Below are 13191 nucleotides of genomic sequence, written 5' to 3'. Positions count from 1 at the left end.
CCTCTTTGACAGGCTGGCAGGAATGAAGAGCACGTTCAGCAATAGACTGATTCATCCACGGTGCGACAGGGAGCGCTACAGGAGGTCATTCTTGCCGTCTGCCATAAGACTGTACAACGCATCCACCTTGCGTCTTGGCAGAGGCAACATCGACAGTGACCTGTTTCTGGACTAAACGCATCTACACATCTACTGCTACATCTGTTCTCTTTCTTTTTCTTTTTCCCGTTTACAACCACTTTTTGTGCAATATATGCCAGGGACCTGTGCAATACATTTATATTTATATCTATAGTTACATCTATATTTATATTCATATGTGTGATATGAGTGTGATACGATTTTCTGTGTACTGTTCTGTTCTAGTTTGTTCTTGTGCGTCCGGACTGTGAGTAACTCTTGTATTGTATTGTATGTATTGTACTATTATTATATAATTCGTTACACTGTGGCTGTGTTGTGTGTGTTAAGCTGCTGTTGCACTGCAATTTCCCTCACGGGATCAATAAAGTATCTATCTATCTATCTAAACTAAAGTACAATTTTTATTCAACGCAGCACCCATGTTAAATCAAATGTAAAGACCGTTGTTTTCCAGAACAGGTACGCTCACATTCTTCTCCTGGGAGGAATATCCTCTATAAAAACAGTGTCGTGGAGCAAACTCTGCTGAAATCACAGCAAACCTGTTCTAGAACGTGAATAAAAACTCCTCTCAGTAAAGAATCAGTTCAGGTTTTGGTAATGACACCTGTAACTCAAACAAGCTTTTCGTAGAGCCTGTATGCAAAACTTCAGGCAGCACTGGGGAGCCCATCAATGATTAATTCAAAACCTAGTTAACCTTGCTTAAAATTAAGACAGCATGGAAAAGATGTCCATGCAACTAGAGGATGAGAAATGTTAACCGATTTAGCAAAACACCAGACAAACATTAACTTCCAGCCTTTTGCTATTATTTCCTTGCTGTTAAAGGACCCTGTCATAAGGCGACTGGCATTGTGTGTGTGTTCTAATTTAAAAATAATTACAGAAACTTAAAACAATCACATCTGACATCTGAAGTCTTTACTGTGGTTTCGACAGGTGTGCCATAATGTAATGAATGGGTGGTCTTCTATCACTGTGCTAGAGGAAAGCTTAGGATCTGGGGGTTTGCTTGACAAACAGAAAGCAGCAGTACTTCTTTTCCCCTCCTGCACATATGATTCGCTCTTAAATACGAAAAAAGCTACTGTGGTCAGACACGATGTAATGAATTAAACTAGAGTTCTCTCCAAAGGCATCAAAGCCTCCAGTGACTTCTAATGAGAGCCATGCTGCTCCCCCAGTCCGTTTCAAATGTCACTCATAAGCTTGGGATTTATATTTAATATCTTAATGCTCGTGAGCTACACAGCAACAGTCATGTGGGGCCAGATGATGCCAGCTTGTCTCCCGTTTTCAATGTTTAGCAGATTTACAAAAAAGACCCTCCAAACCTGCCATAAAACTAGATTTTATATATATAAAAAGTTCTAGGGATGAAGGAGCATACTTTCTACAATGCACCAAAACATAAATACAGGAGCTGGAGATAAAATACTCTTAATCTGTTTTAAATAGCCTAAGTAAAAGCAAAACAATGATATCACATGCATTCTTAATGCACTTATTGTCTCTCATCTGCTGAACATTTTAAATCAAACCATAATGTTTATGACAACCAGGGAGAGCTCCAAACATTTTGTTCTGCCAAAATTCACAGCCCAATGCCTGGAATAACTAGCTCCGTCCTTGTTACTAAGCAACAGATCTATAAAAAAATGAGCTTTTATTCCTCCTTAAAATAGATTTTGATGTGAAAAGAACTAAAGCAATCAGCATTGATATACTTGACTGTTCTTAAGCGTGACCAATGTACGCTTTCTCCTTTTAAGCCCTGCTGTTAATTCTTTAATTATAACAATGCCATCTGCAGAAGCAGAGAACATAGGTTTTCTGAAATGTAGCCCCGATATGGCCAAGTATGGCAATGATCTTGTGAAGCGTCGGCCCACTATTAAAGTAGGTGTGCATAATTCCCTCTTTGTCAGCATTTCCACATTTTTCTGAAAAATGTCACTAGCGGTTAGTGCGATATTAGACATTAGGCTTTAAAATCACTGTTCAAGACAGCGTTGAACAACACAATGAACCCCTTGAGCCCCTTTATACAAATGACAGGAATGCCAAAATACACATGGGATTTCCCTGGCCACGACGGGTCCCCTGTGAAGCTGTAATAAGGCTCTGAATTCCTCACCTTGGTGCTGTCCGCCATCAGGTCAGGTCTTTGAAGGGGCCGCCCAAAGGCCGGGTCTGCGGAAAAGCAGCTAACAGACCTCCCGTTAAGATGGGAGGGGGCAGAATGGCCCAGTTTCGGAGAGCGGTCGGCCCCCGATCTGCTGTCGGCCAGGCTCTCCCTGGGGCACCGGGCCTCTGGGGGCGGGTGGGGATCCCTGGGCAGGCCCGTGAAGTGATGGGGGAGTCGGGCGCTCCGGCCGTCCGGAGGGATGGGAGGGGGTCTCTCCGGGGGTGGAGGGGGAGGTGGGTCCCTCTGAGGAGGTGGGGGCGCTGGCAGTGGCTTGTCCTGCTTTCTGGCCATTCCGGGAGAGGACTGACAAAGAAAATAAGCACAGGTCAGACAGGCCACGGCACATCCGGCAACACCGTGCTTTACAGCAAGGAACTCTCTACCCACAGCAGCCAGGAAGTTATGACATTCTAAAGATTCAGCGTTTTCACACCTTTTATTGATGTGCAGTTTAACCCTACTTTAATTCCTAGAACTTTATCCTACTCTTACACGTATACCAGAGGCACCGAGGCAACAATGTTCCACATGTTAGGTGAAACTCTGAATATGCGGCAATACCACTGCACTACATGTTTGTGCTGTCAGGAGCCAATCGATATGAACCATTTGGTACTTCAGATTTCGGAGTTAAGCTCATGGTTTCAATTGCGGAGACTGCGAGCACGAGGAGATCTGACACTTCAGAGTTTTGTAACCGTTACGTCGTCCAGAAAGCTTGTGATGGTACAGAAAGCTTATGCAGGAGCTGTGGATCCTTCTTCTCCGTCATGATTATCACTCCCACGCGAGGATGTTCAATATTTAAAAATAAATACATCGAAATCGGGAAAGACTGGGCTCTCGGAAATGTTGGCGTTAATCAATGGGCACATGCCAGCATGTGCACGGGGTTTCAAGCACGGGTGTTGTGAAAAACAGATTAAAATGAACGAAAGTAATAAAAACTGAGATCTTGAGGGATAATCTGGGTGGAGTACGGGGGGAGGGGGTGGATAACAGACCTTGGGGGAGCCAGTGGGGCTGCCACAGGGGGAGCGGATCACAGCCTTCTGGATGAGGTCCAGGCGGGGCGGGACAGGAGGCAGGCTGAGGTGCTGGATGCTCGCTGGGTCCGGGAGGGGCTTCTTCCGCTGGGCCACTGGGGAGGAGTTGGGGGACGACACCGGGGAGAACTGCCTGTCCGTGCACTGGAGCGGAGGGAGACAAAAACAGCGCGTCTCTGTCGGCGTCCCTATCTGCGCTCATCAGCTTCAGCCCTGCAGCTGTGACATCAGTTTCAGAAACCCACATCAGCCTTATCAGAACGCTGAGCTAGGCGGGTGTACACACCCCCGCCCCCCCCCCCCGGCTGCTGATATTTTTCAGTCTATGTAGATATAATAAAACAAACATCACACAAACATGGCACTACCAAACATTTTGACTCCCCCCCCCGTCTAACATTTTCCTTTATAAAGAAATGCAAGACGCACACATATGTTGGTGCTAGACATCATCTCCCTCGGAGTTCCCAGTGTTGTAACAAGAACCAGAGGGGGCAAATGGAAACTATGTAGAAGTGCATTTTAAACAGAGCAGGAGGCACCTCTAGACCCAAAGGGATGTGGGGGTAAGGAACAAGCTATCCAGGCTTGTTGTTGAAGTCAATGATCTGATGCCTGAACGCATTCCTATGATCAATAAACTACTAACTACTGAGGGCACTACATGGGTTGTAAACCCTCCTCTTGTTTGTGTTCTTATGAGGTATTGACAAGTATAAATAAACTGCTTTATTCTCATGTTGTACCTTCTTCCATGAGCATGATGTAGAAAGCAATCACAAAGATCAATTTGACTAATGGACTAAATCCAAAGGAATAAAAAGGCTAACAAACAAGTAACTCTGTATGCAATGTGCACATCACAGATCACTCCTAAGGTTCCACCAATAATGGTGACAACAACATGCAGTTCCAATTAAGTGTTGTCACTGCTGCCGATTTCTCAAAAGTAAACATTTGCCTCTATAATTCACTCTGTATGAATGCTGAAGATTAGTCCTAGAAACTACTGGACACGCTGGATGAGCATAGCTTCAAATTTTCTTTGTGTTCATGTTTATGCAGGTATAGCCATTTACTGGGTGTGACGAAATGGTTTCGTTATGATCACATTAAATACCACATTAATCTCCGTAATTAATGCAGTTGCGCTGCATTTTGTCTCATGACTCATCAAACTGATTTTAAGCAAAGGAACAGCTTTTTCACGTATGATACACGCATCAAGTATCCGCTTTTTTTACAGCGTTACATACGTTTCAGGGTCACATTTTCCCCCACACTGTAGATAGCACAGTGAGCACCTCAAATGGGTTTTGACGGGAACTACTGCCCAATGTACGATGGTATCAGCAACCTGCTAAATTACCATCCGCTTTACTGATGAAGTTGCAAACTGTAACTGAGCTGCTTGTTCGTCAAGCCAAGACCAAAGGAAATGATTTTATTATGGATGAATAACAGAATAAGGAACAGAAACACAGAGCTGAAAAGAACAGCGAAAAAGAAAAGCCTGCGTTAGTTCCGTTTTAACACACTTCTCAAGCTTCGGCAAAATGCTACTGAAACCGCTGTGGAGGATTTCTTAGCAATACATTATAAATAGAATACTGGTCCAATTTGTCACTTTCCTGCTGCATGGAAATTCTTTTAAGGTCATTAAGTACTGGTATTAAATTATGTAAGGACAAAGAAAGAGGCGTTTTCCTAGAGTCATCTGAGATTTACAGCGCAACCGAAATAAGAGAGACTGAAGCACTGTGGTGGAATTGTAAAGAGGAGTCACTTCCTAACTGTCAACCAGTCCCTCCGTCCATTAATAACTCAGGTTAATTAACTTCCCAAGTGATTCTCGCACCTTCCTGACAGACGCAAGCCTGTTCATGACCAGCGAGTCCTCTCGGTCGTCGTCCTCATCCATGTCGAGCATGGGAGAAGCGAACTGGTCCATGAAGCCGCAGCTCTTGGGCCCGTCGTCCCGGGGGTCGAAGGGGTCAACGATGATGGGCTCCGTCCCCTTGATCTCGCAGCGGCAAAACGGGCAGCCCTGGCCATCCGACTCCTGCAGGAAGAGGGGAGACGAAGACGCGCTGGTGAGGCCTTTGGGTTCTAGGCACACGAAAGGCTTGCTCTCCTCGGCAGTGCCTTGTATCTGGACTTCTCCGGACAGGAAGCTTGTTGATGTGAGTTAACCAGCCAGTTTTAAGTGAAACGCATAAGCGAAGCTGATTGGTTTCCTACATCAGCCGATTAATGGATTTCCAATATCTTACTAGAAACACACGGGTTCGAACAGCTTTGAATGTCATGCTTTTGTCATTTAAGTTTTTTATGTCCAAAAATCATCAGCCAGAATCCTGACCAGATCTAGTGCAAGTGTTCAGATTACTCCTATCCTGGAATCTGTGCACTGGGTTCCTGTCAGGTTCTGCGTCGACTTCAAAATCTTCATGCACACCTACAAGGCTCTGTATGACTTGGCACCTCAGTACCTGTCTGAGCTACTATTGTCCTACTCCCCACCTCGCAACCCTCGCTCTTCTAATTCTGGTCTCCCGTCTGTCTCCTAGGCCCAACTACACTCTAGGGGTGACAGGGCCTTCTCCTGTTATACCACAGAGCTCTGGAACTCTATACTTAAGTATATCACATAGTCTCCTTCCCAAAACTCTTTCAGATCTAAATTCTTTAGAAATCTGTTCCGTTATACATCCCTTTGCTCTTACTTGTGTATTTTTTTGTTGTCATTCTGTAAAGCGCTTTCAGAAGCCACCTTTGAAGGCACTATATAAAATAAAGTTTTATTATTTTTATTTAAAATAAGTCCCCTTCCCTCCCTTCAAAACAATGTTCCCTGTATAATTCTGGTCACCATTGCTACTCTGGCACCAGTCCACAGAACAGTAAGTAGGAACATTCCTGGGCTCAAAGAACGTCTTATACCGACAGACTAAAACTGAACCATTTTAATCTTGAAGAGAGAAGGTTGTGATGAGTCCTGATCCAAGTGCTCAGAATCCTCAAAGACATTTGCTATGTCAACACCATGGATTTCTCAGAAAAAACACTGAAACGCGAAGCAGAATACACACTGCAGGGGCCCAAGCGCGCTGTTGAAGCCGATAAGCCCTGGGCTCTTTCAGCAAAAGTCTTGATGGGATCCTTGGATCAATTAGCTTCCAAACAAGTTACATGAGCTGCATGGCCTAGTCTTGCTTCAAACTGTCCTTAGGATAGTGTTAAACCAAAGCTAACTAAGACATGAGGCTTTCATCAACGCAAATGGTGGCAACCATAATACTTTAATTCCAAACCTGTATCATATATTCAAATAAACATTACTTTAACTATAACTATATCTGCATCCAGAATCACAACCAGCTGCACTCCTATTAGTCACATGGTTTCACTAATCTGCAGACGCCCTTTTACATTAATATATCACTCTTTTCTCCCCAAAAAAGAAATAGTTGAGTTAATGAGACGCATGCTTGCACAGATTAGCAGGGAACCAAACCATAGTCATGTTTTTGCACTTGAAACAAATAGACCAAGATACACACACACAGTAATATTCATATTCACGTGAAAGATCAAAATATTTCTGACAACTTTTAAAACAAACTTTGTTCCCTTTCCACATTAAGGAACTGGCATTTAATGAGGACAAGAAATGGTCAGTTTTGCCATCTGGTATGAGATTTCAAAAAGAGGCATCAAAGCATTGTTTGAAACCTCATTATAATTACTCACTGTAACAAGCACCATAAAAATCCGGGCTGCAATAAAATATTGCACTGACACTCCGAAAAAAAGCTTTACAAGCCCACAGATGCATCACAAGCAATCTTCACATCAGTCAGCACAACTCTGGCTCAGCTGTCTCGTTTGGAGATTAAGTGCTCATCTGGTTCCGACTTCATGTTTCCCCATTTAGTCTGAACTGAATATATCAAATACATATTCCTCAATATTCCTCAAGTGCCAGCATCGTGTTTTATGTGCCTCTCAAATTGCAGAAATCAGAACTCCAAATTGCTCTGAACGCAGCAATGAATATTAACGGCTTCGGCAGCAGCCAGATTAAACAATACCATTGCATTTAAGGTAACACTTGAAAACTACTTACAGGTTGTTAAATATGTCTAACATGATGAAGTGATTATGAAACCACTCAGCACAACCAAAATAATGTACCAAGTAAAACATTAGTGCTGTATTAAATAAATGATTCAAAATTAGAGATAAACAAAGAGAACTATCACACACACAGGACTGTCATTTTAAATTTCTCTGTACGCTGTGACTCACTTTCTAAATATGTTTGTTCCGCAACAGCAACCCGGTGATGCAGAAGCCCCACAATGGTAAAGAATGACACACAAAAGGACTTTGAGGGGTGGAACCGAAGAAGTGGCCGTTTATCTCGTACCTGTGTTATTCACTCGCTCAAAGGATGTTGCACAGAGTGCCTTAGCAAGGGTGCCGTTTTTCTCTGGAGGGAATCCCAGACTCAGAGGAAATCCCCCACATCGAAGCGAGGAGTCTGAAACCACTACAATGACAGAGGCTCTTTCGACTGTTTCCCGTGTCATTTTAACACGGTCCTCATCACCCGCCTGAGGGACACAGTCGAGGGAATGCTCTGGTTAGCTGCGGTGACTCTACACTAACGATTGTAAAACAGAAAATGATTGGTTTGCTGAATGGTTAAGGGCAAATCTTTGTCCCTTGTCTTTCCGACTGCAAATCTACAATTAAAACATCAGACAAGGGGCAGGCCTTAGACACAAGACACCCTATAGCAGCAGCACGCATACAAATAAGCTGTGTGCAAATGGCTTTCTGCATACAATCAATAACCCAGCTCTTACTTTAGTATTCTGCTGGACACCCAAAATCCTTCTCAATTCATTTACTGAAAGAAAGCACAGATGTTCCACAACACGAAAGGTACTGAACATCTCCAGGGGCACAACTAATGAGTCATTAGGCCGGTAATTACAAACACACACATGCATATAACACTACCAGCTTTCCACAGCTGACACGCTGCCATCCCCCTTTCACTGTTCTATCAATTACCATAATGTTAATATCTGCAATAAAGTCTGATAAGGACACACACTGAGATGCAAACGATGGAAACGTAATGTTCTCCAATTAGAAGCCTTCTGGGGCTCCATTCCACTCTTTGTCACAAGCTCATTCAGTGCTTCCTACATGGGTTGAATGCTAAGTGAAGTTAAAAGGCAATATCTGAAAGTGTCAAAATAAAATACAACAACATAGATTTTAGTTAAAATAGCTAACAGCTAAAAACAGTGCTTACAATTCATCCCCATGGGGTCATAGCCCCAGGTACATGTTTGCTGACTACACAATTTCCAATTCGAGAGCTGGGAAAGACTCGCGACTAAATGAGAGTCTCAGGGGTGGCAGATCAGAATTGAAATACCCCAGCAGAGCAGTAAGAGGCACGTGGCAGGCATGCTACTTGATTATAGGCCAGGCACCTTTCAGGAAGCATGTTAATTATTACCTTTCAAGTTAATCACCATAAAAAAGGTATTTTCACAAGAAGCCAATGGTAAAAGGGAAAAATATGCCGAGCCTCCCACAGGCCACTCCGGCCTCTATATTGTATTACCTGCCAAGCAGTCAGGCAGGAAGTGCACATGAGGTGACCACAGGGCTCAATCTTCACATCCTTGTCATTTTCTGCACAGATCTTGCACAGCTGGAACGTGGAGCCCATCTCGCAGTACAGCTCATACTGCTCCTGTGATTCACAGACACAGCAGACAGGGTAAGAGGTGGCGACACAGGTCATGACGGTACACTGTCTATTACAGAACACAGCACACATTGTTTGCCAGATGTTATTCAACAGCAGCGTACAGTGATACAATAAAAAGGTCAGTAATTTCTAATTTTTCAAAACTGTTTTTACCACACTTTTATGATTACAATTGGAAGTCCTTTTTCACTAAAATAGCAAGTTCTCGTATTGTTTTTTTTGGTCACTTTTTAGATGAGAATGAAATCTTACAAAATAAGCTGTGAAATCCCTATACAACACGAAGAAACATGAAAAATGTCCCCTTTCAAAATTGTGACCTTAAATGCTCTTTCATCTTGACAGCTCTCGTTAAAGCTGTGAGCATTCAGAGACCAGATTGAAACTCACCTGTGTGACTTTGATATGATCGTGAGGCATGGGTTCACACAAACCAGTGAGATCTGGGTTGTAACTGCGTCCATCAGGGAAAAGGTAGCTGGAATCGAAACAAGCATTTTAAAAGCAAGGAACATTTCCTATTCAAAACTCTTGAGTGAAAAATTAAATTGGGGACACATTTATTGTAACCTAGGTCTTCTCAGGCCAACATAAAAGACATTTATTATGTGGGCAGTACAATGAATATATTTTCATGCATTAATGCAGCCTCATCGGCAGGACTTCACAAAAGTGGAGTACCTTTGCTCTTTCTTCAGTGCTAACTAAAACTGGTCAACTGTGAGGAGAAAAGTCAAACTGCATTTAGCTCAGCACAATGTACCCCTCGAGCTGAGTAATGTGATTGAAATATATTTAGCAAGTATTTGTCCAAGAGATAAAAAAACTCCATGACAATTAGCATGGAAAGAGGTGTTTGCAAGAAGAGGCCAAAGGTCTAGAATATCTTACAGTCAGTTAACGTGTGGTTAAAACCACATAAATTGTTACTGCAGGCTGGGAGAAGTGAATAGACATTAACAAGAGAGCAGCACTGAAGTGTTAATCACTATCCACAGACATGTGTTATTTTTTCCCCAACGCTGGTTTATTTACAGGAATAACTATTCTGGAAAACCTAATGTTCTTAGAAGGAAGAACAACCTTGACTAAACCTGCACTGGCAAGAAAAAAAAAGGAAAACCTGAAAGAAATCTAGATTGAAAAGACAATGGACAGAAAAGAGTTTCCGGAGCAGTGTGCCGATCATACGATGGCGTAGTAAAAGAGCAGCTCCGCACGAGATAGCCCTCTAGCTGGTTTTCAAACCAAAAAAAAACTGACAACGGCTCTTAGTAGCAGAAAAGCCATGTGAAGCCATCGTCAGAAGAAAATCGAGGACTGTGCAAAGCAGTTTCGCACTTGACAACCAATCTGCCTGCATGCTTCATCATGAGGGGGAAAACCTTGGTCTCTTGTGACAGGAGCAGCCCCTGTCGACACAGTCATCTGGTTAAGGTGCTCAGTCTGTTCTTGAACTCATCAATACAGTGTTCAATACAGATGACGACCAGATACAGCCTAATAACCGGCTCTGACTGTACAGCACATCAACAGCCTGCAAGTTATTTCACAACCCCCGAGAACAATCTCTAGTCTCGGATTTGTTCTCTCTCAAACAATGCTGCTATTTCATGGCAGACTACAACTGTACAAACCCTGAGTGGGTGATTTAATTGGAAATGGCTTGGCGGTGAAAAAAGGAAAGTTTCCAAAATGTCAAGGTCTCAGTTTTCTTAAGCGCCGTTTGTCTTTTACCCTCATCTACACAATAAAATTGACTTTTAGTGACTAAAATTCTGTAAATACTTTTACTTCTCCCTAGCCAGCACAAAGAATGAGTTTAATTTAATAATAATGGGCACTTAAAAATCACATCAAATGTTCATTAAGGGCAAAAGACTGAGAAGCACATGCTTTAATTTAAAATACAGCAATTATTAAAACAGCAAGAGCTCCCTCGGTATATTCACGCCTGGCCTTCAAATTTAAGCAAAGTAATGAAATGCAGGGGCAGTGTCACACGTACAATCCTTCTCGGTAGCCATCGATCAGTGCTTGAAACAGGGGCTTGTTGTGAGGGATGGTCTGAAGAATGTTGCCATCGTTTGTGACGTATCCAATAGCCCACTGTCCCAGTCGAGTGCAGCTCAGTCTGAAGATATAGCTGTCAAGAGGAAAAGGGATGTAGGGCAGGTTATTCCAGTCCAGACAGTGGAGCCATGATTGAGATGACAGGTAACTGTACAGTAGGTCAAGACACTAGCATGCTTAAAACCGGTTCAGGGCTGAAAACAGCTGAAATGCATAGTTCTAGAAAACTTCAGCTGACATTACTTTGAGGTCCAGGCCAGTTTAGTCCAAATCCTAATGATAATCTAGCCTCTAGAGAAGTGTCAACAATTTGTGGAAAAATATGCTAGTGTTACAAAACCTACAAAGTCACAATTCTATTAAAACATGGAACTATACAACACAGGTATACTGGTTATATCAGGAATATTTCATATTTCATCTTAATTAGACCTTGGGCAATATGCAGTTAATATACAGCGCAGGGCAAGGAGAAAAAACAGCTACATAAAATCATGTTCTTACACGTACAAATTAGCTGTGTATGAATCTATCAAAGGCTTTCAAAGATGATTTGGCAACAAACCTTTTTCTTTAAATCTGTATCCGTACACACTACCAGTTCCTAAGAACTGTGAGACTGATTACTTATTCCTTCAGAATAAGGGGATCTTTGAGAAATTCATCCACTCCATCATTAAAGAAAAAACACAAGGTTTGTCTAGACTAGCCTGAATATGTCAACTTTTAGTTTAGAAACAAAGATTAGCCTAAAACCACCTAACCAGGACAAGTCATCAAATCTGCAACAATATATTCATTTGTAATGGAAAAAGAGAAAAATCCAAAAATAATTTTGTGAAACTGCAACTGAATTTGAAACAAAGCACAGCCATTAAGTGAATGGAAACCTTTTTTTTTATAAAACATGTTTTTTTTAATTGAATAATTGAAGGTACAATTTTCAGTGGTGGCAAAGAGGCAACAGTTAAACTAAGTTTAGTTTGTCTAACGATGACTCTTTCCACCCTAATCCAAACGATGACCTTGCCTTTCTAAAAAATGTCTATGTTGTCATAAGTAGATCTGCATTTTTAGCTCAGTTAGAAAAAAATACTCTCTCATCATACGGCCAATCATTTTCCCTGTTGATTTTTGTTTAATCGACCAGTTGCCAAAAGAGCTAAAGACTAAGGATTACTCTGAACATTCAATCATTAGTGAAATCAACCATATTTTAGCACCTCACATATGGCCAAGAATATGTGCAAAAACAGTGTTCTGACAAGAATCGCAGGAATAAAATCTACCAGGAATTAACATCCGCTAGTTTCACACCCCAGGTTTCCAAGGAACAAAATTTACAAGTTGGAATTGGATTGCAAATACAGACAGGAAAGATCAGCTGCTTCCATAATTTACAAATTTTAGTGTGTCAATCTTCATCCATAGAATTTGACATGAAAACTGTTGCCTTGAGATAAAATGGCTGTAGAAAATAAACAGCTGTCACTTTCCTGTAGTATAATCAAAATAACAATAAACCCATTATTCTCAAAATTATTCTTATTTTGGCAGCAAAAAATAATAAAATAAGAAAAGATAGAAATGTCAAATGATAATAAGTAGTTGCCATGCTTTGAGAAACCGAAAGGTAATAATAATAAAATGCTCTTCTTCAGTATTCTTTTATAGCTGCATTTAAAAAACTCTGCACTGTGTTGCAAAAGAAAAGCATTAAAAGCCCAGCGTACAGCACCACTGGAAAAGGACAACGTGATGTGCATAACATTTTAGCTCCAGTTCAATCTGACAAGCATTTGCCCATTGCCTGACTCACTGTGGAGCCCTTTATAATAGCTGGTGACTTGTGTATGTTTGAGCACACAGTGAGTAAGGGAGAGAGAGTTCAGTGTGCGCAAATGGAGGAGCTCATTTATCTCCTCACAGCCGAGTTC

At 41.9% G+C, this 13191-nt stretch overlaps 1 protein-coding gene across 2 annotated transcripts in view; it reads right to left on the bottom strand.

Moving 5' to 3' along the window:
- The window catches only part of cblb (Cbl proto-oncogene B, E3 ubiquitin protein ligase), a 79104-nt gene that overhangs the window by 12954 nt on the left and 52959 nt on the right, over positions 1-13191 (bottom strand). For both annotated transcript variants that reach the window (XM_088921656.1, XM_088921657.1), the window contains exons 7-12: positions 11190-11327; positions 9572-9659; positions 9032-9163; positions 5240-5443; positions 3340-3525; positions 2285-2638 (exon numbers count right to left, since the gene is read on the bottom strand). In XM_088921656.1, coding sequence (XP_088777782.1) covers positions 2285-2638; positions 3340-3525; positions 5240-5443; positions 9032-9163; positions 9572-9659; positions 11190-11327 — 1102 coding nt within the window. The remainder of the gene's footprint in view (positions 1-2284; positions 2639-3339; positions 3526-5239; positions 5444-9031; positions 9164-9571; positions 9660-11189; positions 11328-13191) is intronic.

This window comes from Atractosteus spatula, chromosome 7 (genome assembly GCF_055471065.1).
Source record: "Atractosteus spatula isolate fAtrSpa1 chromosome 7, fAtrSpa1.hap1, whole genome shotgun sequence".
NCBI lineage: Eukaryota > Metazoa > Chordata > Actinopteri > Semionotiformes > Lepisosteidae > Atractosteus > Atractosteus spatula.
The sequence above is the reverse complement of the archived record's forward strand: the minus strand, read 5'-3'. Positions and strand labels throughout refer to the sequence as shown.